The following is a 20,176-nucleotide window of genomic DNA, read 5'->3' as shown; positions in this document are numbered from 1 at the left end:
GAGGGAAATAAGGATACTGTTTTAGACATGGAGGTCAAAGAAGCCTTCCCCTTAGGAAGTGACATTTAAGCAGAAACCTGAATGAAGTGAGGGAGCTAGAAAAATAAGTAGACATCTGGGGCAAGAACATTCCAGGCAGAGGGGAATGGTAAGGACAAAGTCCTGAAGCGGTAGCGTGTTTGGCTCGTTGAAGGAACTGCAAGGAGACCATGGTGAGACCATGGTGGCTGGAAGTAAGTCAGCAAGAGAGGGCAGGGTAGGTCAGAAGGTGAGGTCAGAGAACCAGTAGTAATAGATCATGGAGGGCCTTGGGGTCCATGTTAGGATTTTGTATTTTATTCTGAGATGGAAAGTCATTAGAGATATTTGAGCTGCTCTGACTTCCAGTTAACAGAATTGGCCGGGCGCGGTGGCTCACGTCTGTAATCCCAGCACTTTGGGAGGCCGAGGCGGGCGGAACATGAGGTCAAGAGATCGAGACCATCCTGGCCAACACGGGGTGAAACCCCATCTGGGCCAGACGCGGTGGCTCACGCCTGTAATCCCAGAACTTTGGGAGGCCGAGGCGGGCGGATCATGAGGTCAGGAGATTGAGACCATCCTGGCTAACACGGTGAAACCCCATCTCTACTAAAAATACAAAAAAAATTATCCGGGCATGGTGGCAGGCGCCTGTAGTCCCAGCTACTCGGGAGGCTGAGGCAGGAGAATGGCGTGAACCCGGGAGCGGAGGTTGCAGTGAGCTGAGATCGCACCACTGCACTCCAGGCTGGGGGGGACAGAGCAAGACTCCGTCTCAAAAAAAAAAAAAAAAAAAAAGAATTAACGTTGCTGAATAGAGAATAGATTGGGTGATAAAGGGTAAGCGTGGAACAGACCATTTAGAAGGCTAATAGTAATCCCAGCTAGAGATGATGAAATGACAGGTGAAGTTTGTTACTTACTTCCAAGGCTTGAGAGACTCAATTAAGAAAACATCACTAAAGCCCCTCATACAGCCCATTTCACAGTTTTAGTTCCCAATACTTGTTAATTCCCTTCCTTTCCTTGGAGTTTGCCTTCAGCTGTGTTAGGATCTTAAGGGAGAAGTTATTATGTAAAGATCAGCATCCAGACCCAACAGAAGTCTTTTTTTTTTTTTTTTTTTTTTGAGAGAGTTTTACTCTTGTGGCCCGGGCTGGAGTGCAGTGGTGCAGCCTCTGCTCACTGCAACCTCTGCCTTCCGGGTTCAAGCAGTTCTCCTGCCTCAGCCTCCTAAGTAGCTGGGACTACAGGCATGTGCCACCATGCCCAGCTAATTTTGTATTTTTAGTAGAGACAGGGTTTCACCACGTTGGCCACGCTGGTCTCGAACTCCTGACCTCAGGTAATCTGCCTGCCTCGGCCTCCCAAAGTGTTGGGATTACAGGTGTGAGCCACTGCACCTGGCCAAGGTTTTTTTTTTTTGAGGCACTGAAGTTGGCTCACTGTGTTCATTCTGTTTTCCTACCCACCAGAGACCTTTAAAAGACTGACGCTGTGCCAGAACTCTTGGACAGCTCTATTCTCATTAAGGTATTCAATCTTCAGTTCTTTCTGCAGTTGCTATCTTAGACACAATTTGAGCAGCCTCTTTTACAAAGTGTATTTTCAGCTACCTGGTCTTGGAAGCAGGAGCCCTCTGATACTCATCATGACAAGGTAGTTTAATATATCTGAGAGAGCCCTCTCAAGAAAATAAAGAGATTTTTTGTCGTCTTTGACTTTTGAGCTTTTCCCCCACTCCTTTTTTGCTGTGATGTAAAGCCATAATTTGCCACCTTGATTTCTGAAATATGGGAAAAGAAGTTCATGTACTTATTTAGGAAAATCGTATTTCTGTTACATAAGGAGCTTGCATTGTTGACAGGGCTTCTTTTGCTACAGAAGGCCCCATCAATGTCTGCTTGCTTGGGCTGTGTTTGTCTGGTTGGTAAACATCACTAATGAAACTCATGCCGTCTTGATATGTCAGGATAGCCTGCACGAAGAGAGCTGCTGGCAGCCTATCATCTCCTTGCTTTAGTCTGGGAGCAATGCATTTCTTTTGAGGGGGTGGGGGAGGTAGTTCAGGAGGTCTAATTGCATGTCAGGAAGGGTGAATCCCCAGAAATTTGCAAACAGAATTTGCTTTAACAGTGGTTAATTGTGCCTCCTAGGATGCTTTCCTCCTTCCATTTAAAAGTGAGTTCGGCCGGGTGCGGTGGCCCATGACTGTAATCACAGCACTTTGGGAAGGTGAGGTGGGCGGACCACCTGAGGTCAGGAGTTTGAGAGCAGCCTGACCAACATGGTGAAACCCCATCTCCACTAAAAGTATAAAAATTGGCTGGGCATGGTGGCATGCACCTGTAATCCCAGCTACTGGAGAGGCTGAGGGACGAAAATCGCTTGAACCCAGGAGTCAAGGGTTGCAGTGGCATGCGCCTGTAATCCCAGCTACTAGAGAGGCTGAGGGACGAAATCGCTTGAACCCAGGAGTCAAGGGTTGCAGTGAGCCGAAATTGTACCACTGCACTCCAGCCTAGGCGACAGCAAAACTCTGTCTCAAATAAATAAATAAATAAATAAATGTAAGTTCATGGCCGGGTGCGGTGGCTCACACCTATAATCCCAGCACTTTGGGAGGCCGAGGTGGGCGGATCAACTGAGGTTAGAAGTTTGAGACCAGCCTGGCCAACATGGTGAAACCCCATCTCTACTAAAAATACAAAGAAATTAGCCAGGCGTGGTGGCGGGCACCTTTAATGCCAGCTACTCGGGAGGCTGAGGCAGGAGAATCGCTTGAACCTGGGAGGCAGAGGTTGCAGTGAGCCATGATCGCACCATGGCACTCCAGCCCAGGCAACAAGAGTGAAACTCCGTCTCAAAAAAAATAAAATAAAAGTGGGTTCATATTACTGGCTCACAAGTCAGACATTGGGTACCTTTGCAATCATATAATGTGCTGCTTCTGAAAATGTCTGGCTGGTCTCCAACCAGGCCTATAAATGGGCTGGCTGAGCCAGGCCCTATGAGGGCCCACTCTCCAGGAATACTGAGACATTACAAATGTACCTGTACTTTCCAGTTGTATGAATAGGTGCTTTCCAGTTTTATTTCTCCCACCCATACATCTGTGGTAACTGAAAAATCATTTTAACCATAGTGATATTTGACAGCAAATTGTCGTCACAGATAAAGTTGTAAGTATATTTTCAACCAACACACTGCTAATTAAATTGCTTTATCTGTCTAAACTTGGGCCTCGTGCTAGTCATATCCAGTGTTCTACTCTCTTCTTCGAATGAGTTGCCTTGTGTTTCATGACCTTGTTTTTGTTCATTACAGTGTGAGCCACTGCCCCATGTTGTGTTGATGCCGGTCTGCCATGCTAGCCTGTCTACCAGGGCCAGGTGACCTGTCCTTTCAGCTTCTTTCTCACACGCAGATGAACACTGGACTTCAGAAATGTAAGTAATCTGGATCCTAGGGAGCATGTGTGATTCTTTGTTTTTGTCTACATTTGGGCTGTCCTTGAAGCACATCTGGGGTACACTGACCTTGAATTTTGACACCTTTCTTTTTTTTTTTTAAGACAAAGTCTTGCTCTTGTCACCCAGGCTGGAGTGCAATGACGCGATCTTGATCGGCTCACTGCAACCTCTCCCTCCCGGGTTAAGCAATTCTGTTGCTTCAACCTTCCAAGTAGCTGGGATTACAGGTGCCCACCACCATGCCTGGCTAATTTTCTATTTTTAGTAGAGATAGGGTTTCACCATGTTGGTTGGCCAGGCTGGTCTCAAACTCCTGATCTCAGGTGATCCCCCTAACTTGGCCTCCCAAAGTGCTGGGATTACAGGTGTGAGCCACTGTGTCCAGCCATTAGGGGTCTGGTTAAATTCTGTAATTCCCCAATGTATCTCAATTTTAATTGTTGCTGATAGCTTTCTGTTGAACAACAAAACTATAAAGAGCTTCAGAGGAAATATATATATATCTCACCCTTAAAAAAGGTGTTTCAGTTTGAACCTTCATGGGGAATTGAATGAAAACTCACAGTCCAGATTACTTACTATATCTCTGAAATAAACTATGCTGTTCTCTTGTTTTGAACTCTCTTAGTAGTCTACCATGGAAACAGACAGTTCCCTTTGGCTTTGCTGCCTGCCTTCTGAGTCAGTGTGACTTTAGTTCGCAGGAAGTCAGGGAGCTTTTGCCCTCAGAAGAGATGGAGAGCTAGCTTTCTCAGTCTCTCTGGGCATTTTCCTGCTGATACATTTCCCAGAAGATTGAGCCTTCGAAAACTGTTAGATTCTTGTCTTAACTTTCTGGAATTGGGGTTTTACACTTCATATTTTTCCAGACTCCTTCCTACCTTCTCTCCCTGTAATACATGATCTGCAAGGAAAATATTCTATTCTTGGCACATTACCATGTATAGTATCTTCAGGTATAAAAACAGCCCTAAATTTGGAATAGACCTTCCATTCAGAGCACAAAGGGGAAATCAGTGAGGTGGCTAGGCTTCCCTTTGATAGAAAAGGTGCTTCAGCACCTTAACTGAACCCCTTATGACAGGGGTTAACAAACTTTTTCTGTAAAGCCCAGATAGCCAATAATTTAAGCTTTGTGGGTCATGTGGTCTCTGTTGCATCTACTCAACTCTGGTATTGTGGGGCAAAGGCAGCCACAGACAATAAACAAATGAGGGTGTCTGTGTTCCAATGAAACTTTTTTACAAAAAAACAGCAACTGGACCAGGCACGCAGGCTGTCGTTTGCCAGCCCCTGCCCTGTGAAATCATCATCAGAAGTTAAAAATGGTCCAGCCTTTGGACTTCATTTCTTTGAGGGAGCGTAAGACGCAGAGCCTGGCTAGTTCTAGAATTTGGCCAGTGAATCCAGCTCTATGTAATAACAGCTGAAGGTGGTAGTCCTCCTACAGTTGTCTGACACAATAAGGCAAGCTCTGCTGTAGCTTTCTCAACCCAGCCTTTATCTTAATAAGTGATGATTGGGTGATGAAGGTGTTATGTTATACTCTCTGGTTATCCAAATCAGCATCCTAACTGCATTGTGCCTATTTCTGGGCTTCTGGGGACACAACTGGAGAGGGAACATACTTAGAGGCATGCAATAAGACGACAGAGAGAAGCTTGCTTTGTTCTGGGTTCCTTAACGCACTCTGACAGCTTTACCCAAAGATGTGATATCAAGGGAAAAGCCATTTGGAGGACAGGCAAATTGGCAGCTTTATCTTGGTGTTCACTTTATTTTATTATTATTTTTTTTTAGATAGAGTTTTGCTCTTGTTGCCTAGGCTGGAGTGCAATGGCGTGATCTCGGCTCAACGCAGCCTCCGCCTCCTGGGTTCAAGCGATTCTCTACCTCAGCCTCCTGAGTAGCTGGGATTACAGTCATGCACCACCACGCCCAGCTAATTTTGTATTTTCAGTAGAGACAGAGTTTCTTCATGTTGGTCAGGCTGATCTCGAACTCCCGACTTCAGGTGATCCGCCCGCCTCGGCCTCTCAAAGTGCTGGGATTACAGGCGTGAGCCACCACACCCAGCCCACTTTATTTTATTTTATTATTTTGAGGTAGACTTTTGCTCTTGTCGCCCAGGCTGGAGTGCAGTGGCACGATCTCGGCTCACTGCAACCTCTGCCTCCCAAGTTCAAGTGATTCTCCCGCCTCAGTCTCCTGAGTAGTGGGATTACAGGCATGTGCCACCACGCCCGGCTAATTTTGTATTTTTAGTAAAGATGGGGTTTCTCCATGTTGGTCAGGCTGGTCTTGAACTCCCAACCTCAGGTAATCTGCCCACCTCGGACTCCCGAAGTGCTGGGATTACAGGCATGAGCCACCATGCCCGGCTTTTTTTTTTCTTTTTGAGATGAAGTCTCCCTCTGTCGCCCAGACTGGAGTGCAGTGGCACAATCTTGGTTCACTGCAACCTCCATCTCCCGGGTTCAAGCAGTTCTCCTGCCTCAGTCTCTCGAGTAGCTCAGATTACAGGCATGAGCCACCAGAAATTTTTTCTTTCTTAATCCTAAACCTCTGCTCTGTATTTCTCCTTCTCAGGATCACAATATAGTAGCGGCTCTGTAAATATTTACTGTTTGAATGGCTGATAAAAGGTCCTTGGTCCTTAAACCATCTTTAGATAACAACTTTGACCTCCTTTCATGGCAGAGCACTGGGGCTCCGGGGACAAATGCCAAAATTACCTTCTTTTACTGCTTCTTTATATGCATATCTGCCCCCTAGTGGAGGGGTCTGGAAATGGCAGATTGACCCAATGACTGGATAAACTTGTAGAAATAATAGCTAACATTTGTCAAGTTGCTACCATGTGCCAGGCACTATATTGAATATTTTCACATATGTTCTCACCCATTCCTCAAAAATTCCGTATGGAAGACTCTCTTGCCTTTGTCACAAGGATAAGGTATAGAGGGTTTGTCACTTGCCAATGCCACGTGACTGTCCTGTGACTGGCCCATACTCAGCTCAAGACTCTGAAATCTGTGTTTGAACACATTGCCTGTGCCTCTCTGCCTACAGATAGAGGTTCCTGTTGCCTATGCCACCTGTGCCCTCTGACCTTCAAAATAGAAGGATAAACAGAGAGGTCTCCATTGGGAGGACTGAATTTCAGGCAGAAAATTGCCTCCAGTCCATCCTGGAATAGACAGCAGTGCTTTCTGTTACATTTAACTCTCAGGCTCAAGGCCAGGTTGTCCTGCAGTTGGGGCTTCCTTAGTTTTCTTTGTGTTGCCTGTGGTCAGACTCAGCCACATCTGCTATCCTTGAATAGTAACTATTGACCATCATAGTTTCATTTTCAATGAAAATGCTCATTTAGTGAAAATGTTCATTGACTCTCTCGATCTTAGTAATTCTGTGAAGTAGGAGAGCAGAATTCATCCCTGTTGATAATTGAGGAATGACAGGCTGTCAGTATGGGCAAATGATGAAGCTAGTACTTGAATACAGGTTTCTCTAACCCTTGACAAACTACAGATTTCCTATTCCCTACGTTGTCTATGTCTCTATTAATGACACTATTGGTATAAGCTATTTAAGTAAGTCGCTTACAAAGCTGTGGTATCTGTGTTGGCTGTGTAGTTACGGAAATACATTACAGAAGAAAATAAGTAGTCAGGGTGCCTGTGTGGGGGCTGTGGCTGTGATAAGTGTTGAGAAAACTTTTTTTTTTTTTTTTTTTTTTTTTGAGACGGACTCTTACTCTGTCACCCAGGTTGGAGTGCAGTGGTGCGATCTTGGCTCACTGCAACCCTTGCCTCCCGGGTTTAAGCAATTCTCTGCCTCAGCCTCCCAAGTAGCTGGGATTACAGATGCCTGCCACCATGCCTGGCTAATTTTTTGTATTTTTTTAGTAGAGACGGGGTTTCTCCATCTTGGCCAGGCTGGTCTTGAACTCCTGACCTCGTGATCCACCCACCTCGGCCTCCCAAAGTGCTGGGATTACAGGCGTGAGCCACCATGCCCAGCTGAGAAAACTTTTTTTTTTTTGAGATGGAGTCTCGCTCTGTCACCCAGGCTGGAGTGCAATGGTGCAATCTTGGCTCACTGCAGCCTCCACCTGCCGGGTTCAAGCAATTCTCCTGCCTCAGCCTCCCAAGTAGCTGGGATTACAGGTGCGCTCCACCATCTCCAGCTAATTTTTTGTATTTTTAGTAGAGACAGGGTTTCACCATGCTGGGCAGGCTGGTCTTGAACTCCTGACCTCATGATCCACCCACCTCGGCCTCCCAGAGTGCTGGGATTACAGGCATGAGCCACTGTGCCCAGCAGAAAACTTTTTTTTTTTTTAAGAGTTAGGCTTAAGTCTGGTATGTGAGGTAGATGGTGCTGTATTCCCAGAATGATACCCCTTTTTTGTTCAATACACTGTACTCACCTTTGGGGTTTTTCCTTAACAAAGCTACTGTAGCCTTGTGGCCACCCTCCCTACCCTCATTTCACTTTATTTCTGAATCCTTTGATAGCCCTCTTCACCATTGTCAGTATTAGTGGAGGCAGGACAAAGAAAACTAATCAATGTGGGTAAGTGTCCCCTTCCATACTCCTGAATGAGGTCAAGCTTCCCCCTTGCCTCTGCTAGAAAAAAACCTCAGAGTTGGTACTAACTTGGAACAAAGGGACTCTTCTATTCATCAAGGTACTATACAACTTCTATTTGGATTTCAAGGAGAGAAGCCCACCAGCATGGAGGTGGGCTAGGTTTAAAGCACTGTGCTAGGAGTATTATATGAGATTATGACCAATAAGACACATAGGTACAGTGGTTGACCAAGGCAGCTTCTATTGGAATTCTGATGTCTTGAGTTTAGGGACTTGCTCTCAATCAGTGATCCCAGACTTTTTTGCCAGTATTTGAAAGCACAGACCTGTTTTGGGGGGTGGGGATGCCTGGCCCTTTTTGCCCAGAGCTGCTTGTGAGCATGGGCCCAAATCTCTCTGCCCCTCCTGACTTGAGCTTGCTTTTCCTGCTTCCCAGAGCAGGAGTTGCTAACCAGCATTATCACCAAACAAAGGTAGCTGTACCCATTTTCCTTCTAATATGCTGATTAGCCTACCTTTGTTCTAGGTGATGCCCAGTGATGTGACTTTGAATAGGGTCTCCTTTGGGCCAAGGCCACCAGAGGCCACAAGCTGGGCATTCAGTCAGATTAGTCATTGGCCTATCCTCCTGCCTTTTGCAAGAGGAGGAAGTAAGGACAGAGTCAGCTAGCTGAGCCTGGGCTTCCTGCCAAGCCAATTCTGCTTTGGGCAGTCTGTGTACTCATTCAGCAAGCATTTATTAGGCACCTTTTGTGTATACTCAGGGGTCCCTCCCTCAGAGACGAGAGAGTAGAGCAGAGCCCCCTTGCAGGAGCTTGGCATCCTTAAAGAGCCCTTGTTCTCGGAACCTTTTCCTTTTTGACTGGAAGCCGGACATCCGCTGAGCCCCCTGATGGGAGGCAACAGGAGATGGGAACAAAGAGACTGTTAACATTAATGAGGCGCACCGAGTGGGCATTTCTGCAGTCTCCAAAAGAAGGCAGGTTTTTCCTCTTTCTTTTTGGAAAATGACAGCTGACATGGACCAAATACAGACTATTTTTGGCTCTCAGGACTGAAAGGACTGAAAGATGCTCTGAATCCTTTCTTCTCAATTCCCTCCCTGCTACCCTGTCATTATTATCTTCCTTCTCAAGCAAATAAATAAAGCCTTTGATCCTCACCCAGTCAGGCATAGAGTAAACTGTAAACAAAAGTGAACTTGTGACATGGGGAAGGGGAGAGATGTTGGCAGCTTATTCCTCTGCTCCTGAAAGGCAGCATTCTGTCTACTGTTCAGGGTGCCCACCCAGTGGGCAAAGCCCCCCAGCTGCCAAGATGCAAGGGAAAGCTCCCTCATTGGTCCCTGCAGACTGAAGAGTCATAGCTCTGGGTACCCTCTAGACTGAAGGGCCACCATGGCCCTGAGAAGGAGCTTTGCTTAGAACCTACCCCCAAGCCACATGGGCTGGTAGAGTTCCAGACCCTGCATTTCTCTTTTTTTTTTTTTTCTTTTTCTGAGACAGAGTCATGCTCTGTCGCCCAGGCTGGAGTGCAGTGGTGCGATGTCAGCTTACTGCAACCTCCACCTCCTGGGTTCAAGCAATTAATCCTCCTGCCTCAGCCTCCCAAGTAGCTGGGATTACAGGTGCCTGCCATCACGCCTGGCTAACCTTTTGTATTTTTAGTAGAGACGAGGTTTCGCCATGTTGTCCAGGCTGGTCTTGAACTCCTGACCTCAGATGATCCACCCACCTTGGCCTCCCAAAATGCTGGGATTTACAAGCGTGAGCCACGGCGCCCAGCGACCCTGCATTTCTATGTAGGGGGAGAATTCTCGGTTACCTTTCTGAGAATTGGCCAAATTCTGGTTCTCCAAGATACGAGACTTCGAAAGATGCTTTGCTGTTCTGATCTCTACTTACCTCATTTATAAAATATAAATGATGATAGTGCCTGCTTCTAGAGCAATAGTGAGGATTCATTGAGATGGCCTGTCACTTGGCAGAAGGCCTAGCCTTACTTCTATTTGGATAAGCACTTACTGAACATTAGCAGTGCTTGTTAATGTGAAGACTGAAGCTGGGTCTCGAATGAAGGCTACAGATGACAATCTAGTCACTTCCCCACCCCATCCCAGGCCCTCAAAAGGGGAATCTAGACGGGCTGGTTGCCTTGGCACTGATGAGCTCCCTCTCCCTCTTTGCTCTCCTTCCCATTCTCTCTCTCTAGGGGACACTACACAGAAAATGAGAACTGCTCACTATCCTACCCCAGCCGAATTGGATGCGTATGCTAAGAAGGTCGCAAACAACCCACTGACTATAAAAATCTTCCCCAACAGTGTGAAGGTTCCCCAGCGGAAACACGTTCGTCGTACTGTGAACGGCCTCGACACATCAGCCCAGCGCTACAGCCCCTACCCGACACAGGCTGCCACCAAGGCAGGCCTGCTTGCCATTGTCAAAGTGCCAGCCAAAAGCATACTCAAGGACTTTGACGGCACCCGAGCCCGGTTGCTCCCTGAGGCCATCATGAACCCCCCAGTGGCACCCTATGCTACTGTGGCACCCAGCACTTTAGCCCACCCCCAGGCCCAGGCTCTGGCCCGCCAGCAGGCCCTGCAGCATGCACAGACCCTGGCCCATGCCCCTCCCCAGACGCTGCAGCACCCTCAGGGTATCCCGCCACCCCAGGCACTGTCCCACCCTCAGAGCCTCCAGCAGCCTCAGGGCCTGGGCCACCCTCAGCCCATGGCCCAAACCCAGGGCTTGGTCCACCCTCAGGCCCTGGCTCACCAGGGTCTCCAGCACCCCCACAATCCCTTGCTGCATGGAGGCCGGAAGATGCCAGACTCAGATGCCCCCCCGAATGTGACCGTGTCTACCTCAACTATCCCCCTTTCAATGGCGGCCACTCTGCAGCACAGCCAGCCCCCGGACCTGAGTAGCATCGTGCACCAGATCAACCAGTTTTGCCAGACGAGGGCAGGCATCAGCACTACCTCAGTGTGTGAGGGCCAGATCGCCAACCCCAGCCCCATTAGTCGCAGTCTGCTCATCAATGCAAGCACCCGGGTGTCGACCCACAGCGTCCCCACACCAATGCCTTCATGTGTGGTCAATCCCATGGAGCACACCCACGCGGCCACTGCCGCGTTGCCTGCTGCAGGTCCTGTCAACCTGCCCACAGGCATCTCTCGCGTCCCCACTGGCTACCCTAGCGACCTCAAGCCAGTCACCTGGAACCAGCACCAGCTGGCCCACCTACAGCAGATGTGCAGCGAGGCTAGTGGGACGCCAGCCCCTGGCCTGACAGGCAAGCATGCGGCAGGACGCGAGTTGGCAGGGCCTGGCTTTGTGGGCAAGGCCCCTGCCTACCCGCAGGAACTCTGCCTGGCGCAGTCCTTCCATCTGAAGCCACCCCTGGAAAAGCCGACCCCATCCCCACCAGTCAACGGCATGGCAGCCCCATTGGCCTACCCCAATGGTCACTACTTCCAACCCCTGTGGAACAACATTCTGCCCACTCCCAATAGCGACAGCTCGGGGTCTCAGGACCTCGCCATGCCGTTCCACGGTGGGCAGCCCACAGGTGCACCCCTCGACTGTGCAGCAGCTCCCGGGGCCCACTACCGAGCAGGGACCGGGGGCGGTCCAGTGGCAAGCCAGAACAGCTTGATGCAAACAGTGGATTACCTAAGTGGGGATTTCCAACAGGCCTGCTTCCGAGAACAGAGCCTGGCCATGCTGAGCAAGGCCCACCGAGCCCCTGGCAACCGAGCCCCCGATCCCACAGAGAGTCGAAGTCTTCATATTCAGCACCCAGGGTATAGATAGGTAGCCCTGCTGCCCTCCACGTGCAACACATCATACATCACCCTCCTAGGTTTAGTCTTTTCAGTAACTGGATAGTTTCAAAGTTTCACTGCTCCAGTGTGATCATTCTTAGATGTCTAAGAAAGGGAATTTGGTGGGATCTAAGTGGGGACAGAAGGGGTCCTCTCATCCTCCCCCCCAGCAACTTTTGGTTTTATGTTAGAACCTAACCCCAAGCCCAGGCTTTTCTCTCCACTGACTGCCTGTCAGCTAGTCTCTCCACCTTGGCCATTTCCAGCCAGCTCCTACCCATCTTTTCTTGAATCTCTTCCTGTTTCCCTTAGGACGACTGAGGTGTGGGCTGACGGAATGCCCTAGTTGAGGTAGTATAGGTGCTCAGGCCCCTAATCCAGACCTCTACCTGTTGCTAACCCCCTTCCCCTCCCCCCAGGACTAAGAAGCAAGATTTCCCAGGTGCTCTGAAAGCTAATTACTTACTCATCGAAAGATCTCAAATCGAAGCTGACCCAGTCTTCATATCCTTCAAGTTCCTTTCCATTCCTCAAGGCTTTGTTTTGTGTCTATATTGATCCCACAGCCACTGCACTTGCCCTTGCCACACTTGATCTCAAGGGCATCTTGGAAGTATTTGACCATTTCTGGAGATATGGGGGAAAAAAGTTTTTGTATTGGCATCTTGGTTCCAGACTCCCCTTTCCAAACCTAGAAAAATACATTGACCTTTGAGCATACCCAAGATCCCTTTCTCACTGTTGCCTGTCCCCTAACTCACCTCCCCACAGCCCCTATCCTTTCCCCCTCAACAAAAACAAAATCTACCTTACTTGAGGAATTAGGTAGGTAAGGAATGATCACATTGGAGTTTGGGATTAAAAACACCAAAAAAAAAAAAAAAAATGCATTTGGTTCTCTCTACACTGGCTAACAATATTGCTCTACACTGTAAGTTTTAAATGTTACGTTTCTGTATGAATGTAGTGTGGGTTTGAGTAGCATTGTGTGTGAGTGGCCCCACAGGTGTACATTCACCCTCTTAGTGCAGCCCCTCAGTTCAATGAAGGAAAAAAAAACACAAAGCCTTAAGCTCTTTGAGTACTTCCTTTACCAAATGAGCATGGTTCTAACACCTGGAGATGGGCCTACATTGGAAACAGCCCCTCCTGCCCTCTGTCCATTCTTAGAGCATACCTTCATCCACTCCATGCTCAGCACGTCTCATCCCAAGCGACAATTAGTTGGCTAGAAACACTTTTCCATAATTTTAAACTTAGAATGTTTTGTTATAAATTTTTGCACCATTCTGTTAAAGATGCAGAATTGGGCTTTTTTATTTTTTACAGATGAAATAAGCCCTTACCTGTCCTCTTGTCTCTGGGGAATGTCAGCTGATGGTTCTTATTTAAGGTTTTGCATTTTGTTCACTATCCACTACTGTTCATTAGCCAGAAATTCTCTAGTGATCTGAAGCAATGTGACTGAAGACCAGTTTTAAGTTATGTGTTGGCAAGTTGCCTTATATTTAAAAGGAAAAAGGAAAAAAAAAAAAAAAGCCTGATTGTGTTATGCCAAATGATAGCAACATGAAGTCCTAATTTATTGTTCCCAATTGTTTTCCTGCCGTCTGTGAACACTGGTACCTCCCTGTCCTGATCCCCCAGGAGCACCTGCAGCTTCTGACTCAATGCCTTCTCCGAAGGTGTTGGCCGCCATCTCACCCAGGGTCCTCTTCCAGTTCCTGCTTTTCTGAGTCAGATTTAAAGAGCACCACTGTCTTCCCCCTATCCCTTGCTTGATCTCCAAAGCAGATATTCTTGCTGTATTTTTTTTTTCCTCCCCAATACCTCTCCCTGAAAGGTGAGCTGCTATTTTAGGAAATTGGACCAGACACCAACTTGGGGGCTTTAAGTCAAACAACCTCAAACCCATCTCTTCCTGTGTAGGGGTGCAAGTCTCTGAAGCTCTCACTCCCACCCCTAGTCTGCATGGAAAATGTACTGTGATCCCCCTGCCCCCAACTGCCCTCGCCTTTGGTGTGAGATGTTCCTTCTTTCGGAGTTCAGCCTGAGTCCCTCTCCCCTCTGCCAGCCAACCCCCAGCCAGCAATAAGGGTCCAAGCCAGGGCCTCCTCTCCACACTCCCTGTCTCCATCGTACACTACCCTAGGGAATACCTGGATTCCCCATTCTATCCACATACTGTAGCATTCATTCTCCATCTCTCACCTCACCTGTGGTGGTTTATGGGTGTGATGGGGTTTTTAAGATTATTATAAACCAGTAAAAATAAGAAAACCTCGCTTTCTGACCTTGTTCTATTCGTTTAGTGCTGTGAATGTTTGAGGTAACTTTTTCTTACAACAGTTTCTAACATACCTCACTTCGTAGGAGTAATTCCTAATTTTTAAAAGGGGGACCCCCTGTAATATGCATCCCACCAGAAGCCGTCTCCAAGTCCATTATTTAAGGCCAGGTGCTATGGTGATTGTAGACAGTTCTTCAATGAAACCCTGGACACAGGGTACCTGGCTGACAGGCCCTCTCCCTGGGCAGGGCTGCTGTGGGCTTACTGTGAAATTTGAGGATAAGTGTGGTTTGCTGTCCCTCACCAGAGACCCAAAAGGTCCTGCCACTTGCATTCCAAGGGTCGTAAGTCATTGAGAAATGGGGATCTGGTTGTTTTGTTTTGTTTGAGGCGAAGTCCCGCTCTGTCGCTCAGGCTGGAGTCCAATGGCACGATCTTGGCTCGCTGCAACCACCACTTCCAAGTTCAAGCGATTCTCCTGTCTCAGCCGCCTGAGTAGCTGGGATTACAGGTGCCTGCCACCACGCCCAGCTAATTTTTTGTATTATTAGTAGAGACGGGATTTCACCATGTTGGCTAGGCTGATCTCGAACTCCTGACCTCAAGTGATACACCTGCCTCGGCCTCCCAGAGTGCTGAGATGACAGGCGTGAGCCACCATGCCCAGCCAAGAAATGGGGATCTGGTTTGTTAATAACCCAACCTAAAACTTCAAACCTGCCTTCTTCCACTTCCAACACTTTGGAAATTCTGAGGACCTCTGACAGAGGTGAAGGTGATAGGCACTGTTATCTGCAATGTAACTGGCTCCTCTTGGTGATTACAGTTTTCTTATGTTGAATTTTGGATAACTTTATTTTTTTGTCTGCAGAGGGGAAAAAAAAAAAAAAAAACAACTAAGTGATTGCGGCCAGGCACAGTGGCTCATGCCTGTAATCCCAGCACTTTGGGAGGCCAAAGCAGGTGGATCATCTGAGGTCAGGAGTTCAAGACCAACCTGACAAACATGGGAAAACCCAGTCTCTACTAACAATACAAAAATTAGTTGGGCGTGGTGCCACGCGCCTGTAATTCCAGCTAGTCAGGAGGGTGAGACAGGAGAATCGCTTGAACCCGGGAGGTGGAGGTTGCAGTGAGCCGAGATTATGCCACTGCAATCCAGCCTGGGCGACAGTGAGACTCCCGTCTCAGAAAAAAAAAAAAAAAAAAAGAATGAAGTTACCCTCCTCTTCTGTTGAGCTTGGGTTTGAGCTAAGATGTAATGGAGGGAAAAGTTGATTCTGGCTGGGTGTGGTGGCTCATGCCTGTAATCCTAGCTCTGGGTGGCTGAAGTGGATTGCTTGCGCCCAGGGGTGAGACCCTGTCTCTTCAAAAAATTGTAAAAAGTTGGGTGTGTAGGCCGGGTGCAGTGGCTCACACCTGTAATCCCAGCACTTTGGGAGGCCCAGGCAGGTGGATCACCTGAGGTCGGGAGTTCGAGACCAGCCTGAGCGACATGGAGAAACCTTGTCTCTATTAAAAATACAAAATTAGCTGGGCATGGTGGCGCATGCCTGTAATCCCAGCTACTTGGGAGGCTGAGGCAGGAGAGTTGCTTGAACCTGGGAGGTGGAGGTTGCAGTGAGCCGAGATCGCGCCATTGCACTCCAGCCTGGGCAACAAGAGTGAAACTCCATCTCAAAAAAAAAAAAAAAAAAAAAGTTGGAAAAAGCTGGGTGTGACGGCACATACTTGTAGTCCCAGCTACTTGGGAGGCTGAAGTGGTAGGATTCCTCAAGCCTGAGAGTTTACGGCTGCAGTGCCAGTATCTGGGTGACAGGAGTGAGACCCCCATCTCTAAATGAAAAAATACATATTTTTTTAAAAAGAGAAAACTGAGGCCGGGTGCGGTGGCTCCCACCTGTAACCCCAGCACTTTGGGAGGCTGAGGCCAGCTGGATCACCTAAGGTCAGGAGTTCGAGACCAGCCTGGCCAACATGGTGAAAACCCGTTTCTACTAAAAATACAAAAATTAGCCAGGCGTGGCAGCGGGCGCCTGTAGTCCCAGCTACTCAGGAGGCTGAGGCACGAGAATCACTTGAACCTGGGAGGCAGAGGTTGCAGTGAGCCAAGATCGCGCCACTGCACTCCAGCCTGGATGACGAGCAAAAACTCTGTAAAAAAAAAAAAAAAGAGAAGAAAAGAAAATCGAGGCTTGGCACGGTGGCTCACCTCTGTAATCCCAGCACTTTGGGAAGTGAAGGCCAGCCAGATCACCTAAGGTCAGGAGTTTGAGACCAGCCTGGCCAACATGGTGAAACCCCGTCTCTACTAAAAATAAAAAAATTAGCCAGGCATGGTGGCAGGGGCCTGTAATCCCAGCTACTCGGGAGGCTGAGGCAGGAGAATTGCTTGTGAACCCGGGAGGCAAAGGTTGCGCAGTGAGCTGAAATCGTGCCACTGCACTCCAGCCTGGGCAAAAAGAGACTCCGTCTCAAAAAAAAAAAAAAATTATATATATACACATATAGATTCCACAAGATGTGGGATTCAGGGAGGGTAGAATCAGACCCTTAGTGGCAAGAGTCTGTAGGTGGCTTCTTGAGTGCTGACGGAGCTAAAGCACCAGCCTTCTTGAGCACACCCTTTTCTGTAGGGTGCTTTTGTTTTTTTATTTTTTTTGAGACGGAGTCTCACTCTGTCGCCCAGGCTGGAGCGCAGTGGCGCAATCTAGGCTCACTGCAGGCTCCGCCTCCTGGGTTCACGCCGTTCTCCTGCCTCAGCCTCCCGAGTAGCTGGGACTAGGCACCCGTCGCCATGCCTGGCTAATTTTTGTATTTTTAGTAGAGATGGGGTTTTACCATGTTAGCCAGGATGGGGGTGCTTTTTTTTTTTTTCTTGAGATAGTCTCTTGCTCTGTCGTTCAGGCAGGCAGTGGCACGATCTTAGCTCACTGCAACCTTCACCTCCCGGGTTCAAGTGATTATCCTGCCTCAGCCCCATGAGAAGCTGGGACTACACGTGTGCACCACCATGCCCAGGTAATTTTTGTATTTTTAGTAGAAACGGGGTTTTGCCATGTTGGTCAGGCTGGTCTTGAACTCCTGATCTTGTGATCCGCTTGCCTCAACCTCCCAAAGTGCTGGGATTACAGGCGTGAGCCACTGTGCCTGGCCGAGGGTGTTCTTTTGTGAAAGTGTTTTGACTCCTTTATGCCTCATGCCACGCCTGTGAAAGGAAGCTGTCTTCTGCCTGTGTCAGATAAGATCTGCAGTCAGCCTAAAAGCATAGAGCTAGACAGTAGTAAAGTACAGCGCTTCCTCCACAGTGAATGATTCCTGGGCTGAGGTAGATCCTTGGGGAGTGCAGCTCACAATTTTATTGCAGAACATGGCCTGAATTCTGCAAGTTACGACTAGCACTGAATGAGGTCCAGGTGTGCGAGGCTTGCAGCGTATGGGGTTAACAGCCCCATTGTTTGCAGGCAACTCTAGGAGGCACCATCTAGACTATGTGAATGTGACCCCCGGAATCATGCAGTGACAGTGTATTTATTTATTTATTTATTTTGAGATGCAGTCTCACTATGTTTCCCAGGCTGGAGTTCAGTGGCGCAATCTCAGCTCACTGCAACCTCCGCCTCCCAGGTTCAAGTGATTCTTCTGCCTGGGCCTCCCAAGTAGCTGGGACTACAGGTGTGTGCCACCATGCCCAGCTAATTTTTTTTTTTTTTTTTTTTTGAGATGGAGTTTTGCTCATTGTTGCCCAGGCTGGAGTGCAGTGGTGCGATCTCAGCTCACTGCAAACTCTACCTCACTGCAAACTCTACCTCCCGGGTTCAAGCAATACTCCTGTCTCAGCCTCCCAAGTAGGTGTGATTATAGGCGCCCGCCACCACGCCCAGCTAATTTTTGTATTTTTAGTAGAGACTTGTGTTTCACCATGTTGGCCAGGCTGGTGTTGAACTCCTGACCTCAGGTGATCCGCCCTCCTTGGCCTCCCAAAGTGTTGGGATTACAGGTGTGAGCCACTGCGCCCGGCTCCTTATAATTTTTTGTAGATACGGGGTGTCTTCTTTTGTTGCCCAGGGTGATCTCCAACTCAGGCTCCCAGTGTTGGGATTACAGGCGTGAGCCACTGCGCCCGGCTCCTTATATTTTTTTGTAGATACAGGGTGTCTTCTTTTGTTGCCCAGGGTGATCTCCAACTCAGGCTCCCAAAGTGCTGGGATTATAGGCGTCAGCCACTGTGCCCGGTCAGGTGTGTAGTTGGGATTCTGGAATGGTGTTTCAGCCTGTTGCCTGAAAGCATTTATGCTGCTGGACCCCATGGTTGCCTCTACCAGTCTCCAGGCATCACCGTACCAAGAGTTTATCTGGTGAAGCCCAGCTCTAGTTTCTCACCTAGGCAGCAGGGCCCCATTTCTCCCTAGATAAGTCAATTTGACCTTTTTGAAAAGATTGGGCTGATGATGACCTCCCCAGCCTGGCTCACTGAGGCTTAGTCCTGTCCTGTCACCCGATAAAGGGTTTTTTTTTTTTTTATTCCCCCTTTATCACCAGGCCGGAGTGCAATGGTGTGATCTTGGCTCACTGCAACCTCCGCCTCCCGGGTTCAAGTGATTCTCCTGCCTCAGCCTCCCGCGTAGTTGGGACTACAGGTGTGTGTCACCACACCCGGCTTTTTTTTTTTGTATTTTTAGTTTCACCATGTTAGCCAGGATGGTCTCGATCTCCTGACCTCGTGATCCGCCCACCTCAACCTCCCAAAATGCTGGGATTACAGGCGTGAGTGAGCCACTTCGCCCGGCCCGAGGCCTTTTTTTTTGAGACAGGGTCTGGCTCTGCCACACAGGCTGGAGTGCAGTAGCGCAAGCTCGGCTCCTTTTAATCTCTGCCTCCTGGGCTCAAGCCATCCTCCCATTTCAGTCTCCTGAGACTAGCTAGTCGTGTGCAGCAGAGGCTAAGTTTTTTTTTTTTTTTAAACCCTCAGCCTCTGCATGGGAAGAGAAAGAACTACAGTCCTTGAACCTTCCCTTACTAATAATTCTCGTACATACAGCCTCTTCTCAGGGCTAGGCAAGACAGTAAGGCACTGTGTGCTGACCAGTTCATTTAATCTTTACAGCAAATCTGGGAGGTGAGCCGGGTTTCACCAGTGACGGTAATGGAGGCCCTATGTAGCTCAGAAACTTGCCAAAAGCAAGCACAACAAGGACCTACGCCTATTGCCAAAACTAGAGGGAGCTACAATTTCCAGGGACTACTGGAGTTTAAAACAGAATCGAGGCCCTATCCGAATCCGCGGAAGAATCACTGATAAGTCAGTCACTCCTCTGTTCGTGTTTCGTAGGTAAAACCTGGATAATCACACGCACCCACTGAGGCCTGTAAGAAAAGCCGATGAGAGACAGGAGAAAATCCAAGTGCCTTGAACATCTTGAAGGCCCCTTTTGCTCAACGTCCAGTCCCTGGATGTGGCTGGGGTTCGGAGTTAGAAAGCATTCACTAAGTAAGCACTTACTCTGGGCCAAAACATGCACTGCCTCATTAACTCTTCTCTAGAGCCCACAAAGCCAGTTACTGTGATAAAAAGTATTTCACTTGACAGTTCTTTTCAATGAAATAATAATGCACGTAAAGTGCTTAGCAGTGTCGGTACCTATTACCATTAGACCAAGAAAGCCCTGCCTAGGTCTAGAGGCAGTAGTCTGGTGGGGCTGACCAGGGACTCCAGCCTTATGAAACATCCAGGCCATACACTTCCCGCATTTCATCGACAGAGGGCAGTAGCAGGGACCGTCTTCCACACGAAGCCCGATGCAGTTTTCCCGGCGTCCATCAGAGGGCGAGCCAGCAGGGCAGCTGGATCCTGGGGCCAGACCCAGGCAGCGGCCCTTCTCTGACTGGTCCTTTCTTTCTTTGCCTTCAGTTTGGTTGAGCCTCCCAGGGACCTAACCAACCCAGGTAAGTCAGGCTGGAAGCAAA

General features: G+C 48.5%; 1 protein-coding gene across 12 annotated transcripts in view; it reads left to right on the top strand.

Moving 5' to 3' along the window:
- FAM222B (family with sequence similarity 222 member B) overlaps nt 1-14,203 on the top strand; it is a 98,269-nt gene extending 84,066 nt beyond the window's left edge. For 10 of the 12 annotated variants that reach the window (XM_054536564.2, XM_054536560.2, XM_002827185.6 and 7 more), the window contains 2 exons: nt 3,349-3,470; nt 10,302-14,203. In XM_054536564.2, the coding sequence (XP_054392539.1) occupies nt 3,389-3,470; nt 10,302-11,908 (1,689 nt within the window). In that variant the 5' untranslated portion in view covers nt 3,349-3,388 and the 3' untranslated portion in view covers nt 11,909-14,203. Of the gene's footprint in view, nt 1-1,496; nt 1,555-3,348; nt 3,471-10,301 lie in introns of all 12 variants that reach the window. The other 2 variants (XM_054536559.2, XM_054536563.2) reach the window with 1 other exon arrangement.
- Nucleotides 14,204-20,176: the final 5,973 nt, after the last annotated feature.

Source organism: Pongo abelii, chromosome 19 (genome assembly GCF_028885655.2).
Source record: "Pongo abelii isolate AG06213 chromosome 19, NHGRI_mPonAbe1-v2.0_pri, whole genome shotgun sequence".
NCBI classification, from domain to species: domain Eukaryota; kingdom Metazoa; phylum Chordata; class Mammalia; order Primates; family Hominidae; genus Pongo; species Pongo abelii.
The sequence above is the reverse complement of the archived record's forward strand: the minus strand, read 5'-3'. Positions and strand labels throughout refer to the sequence as shown.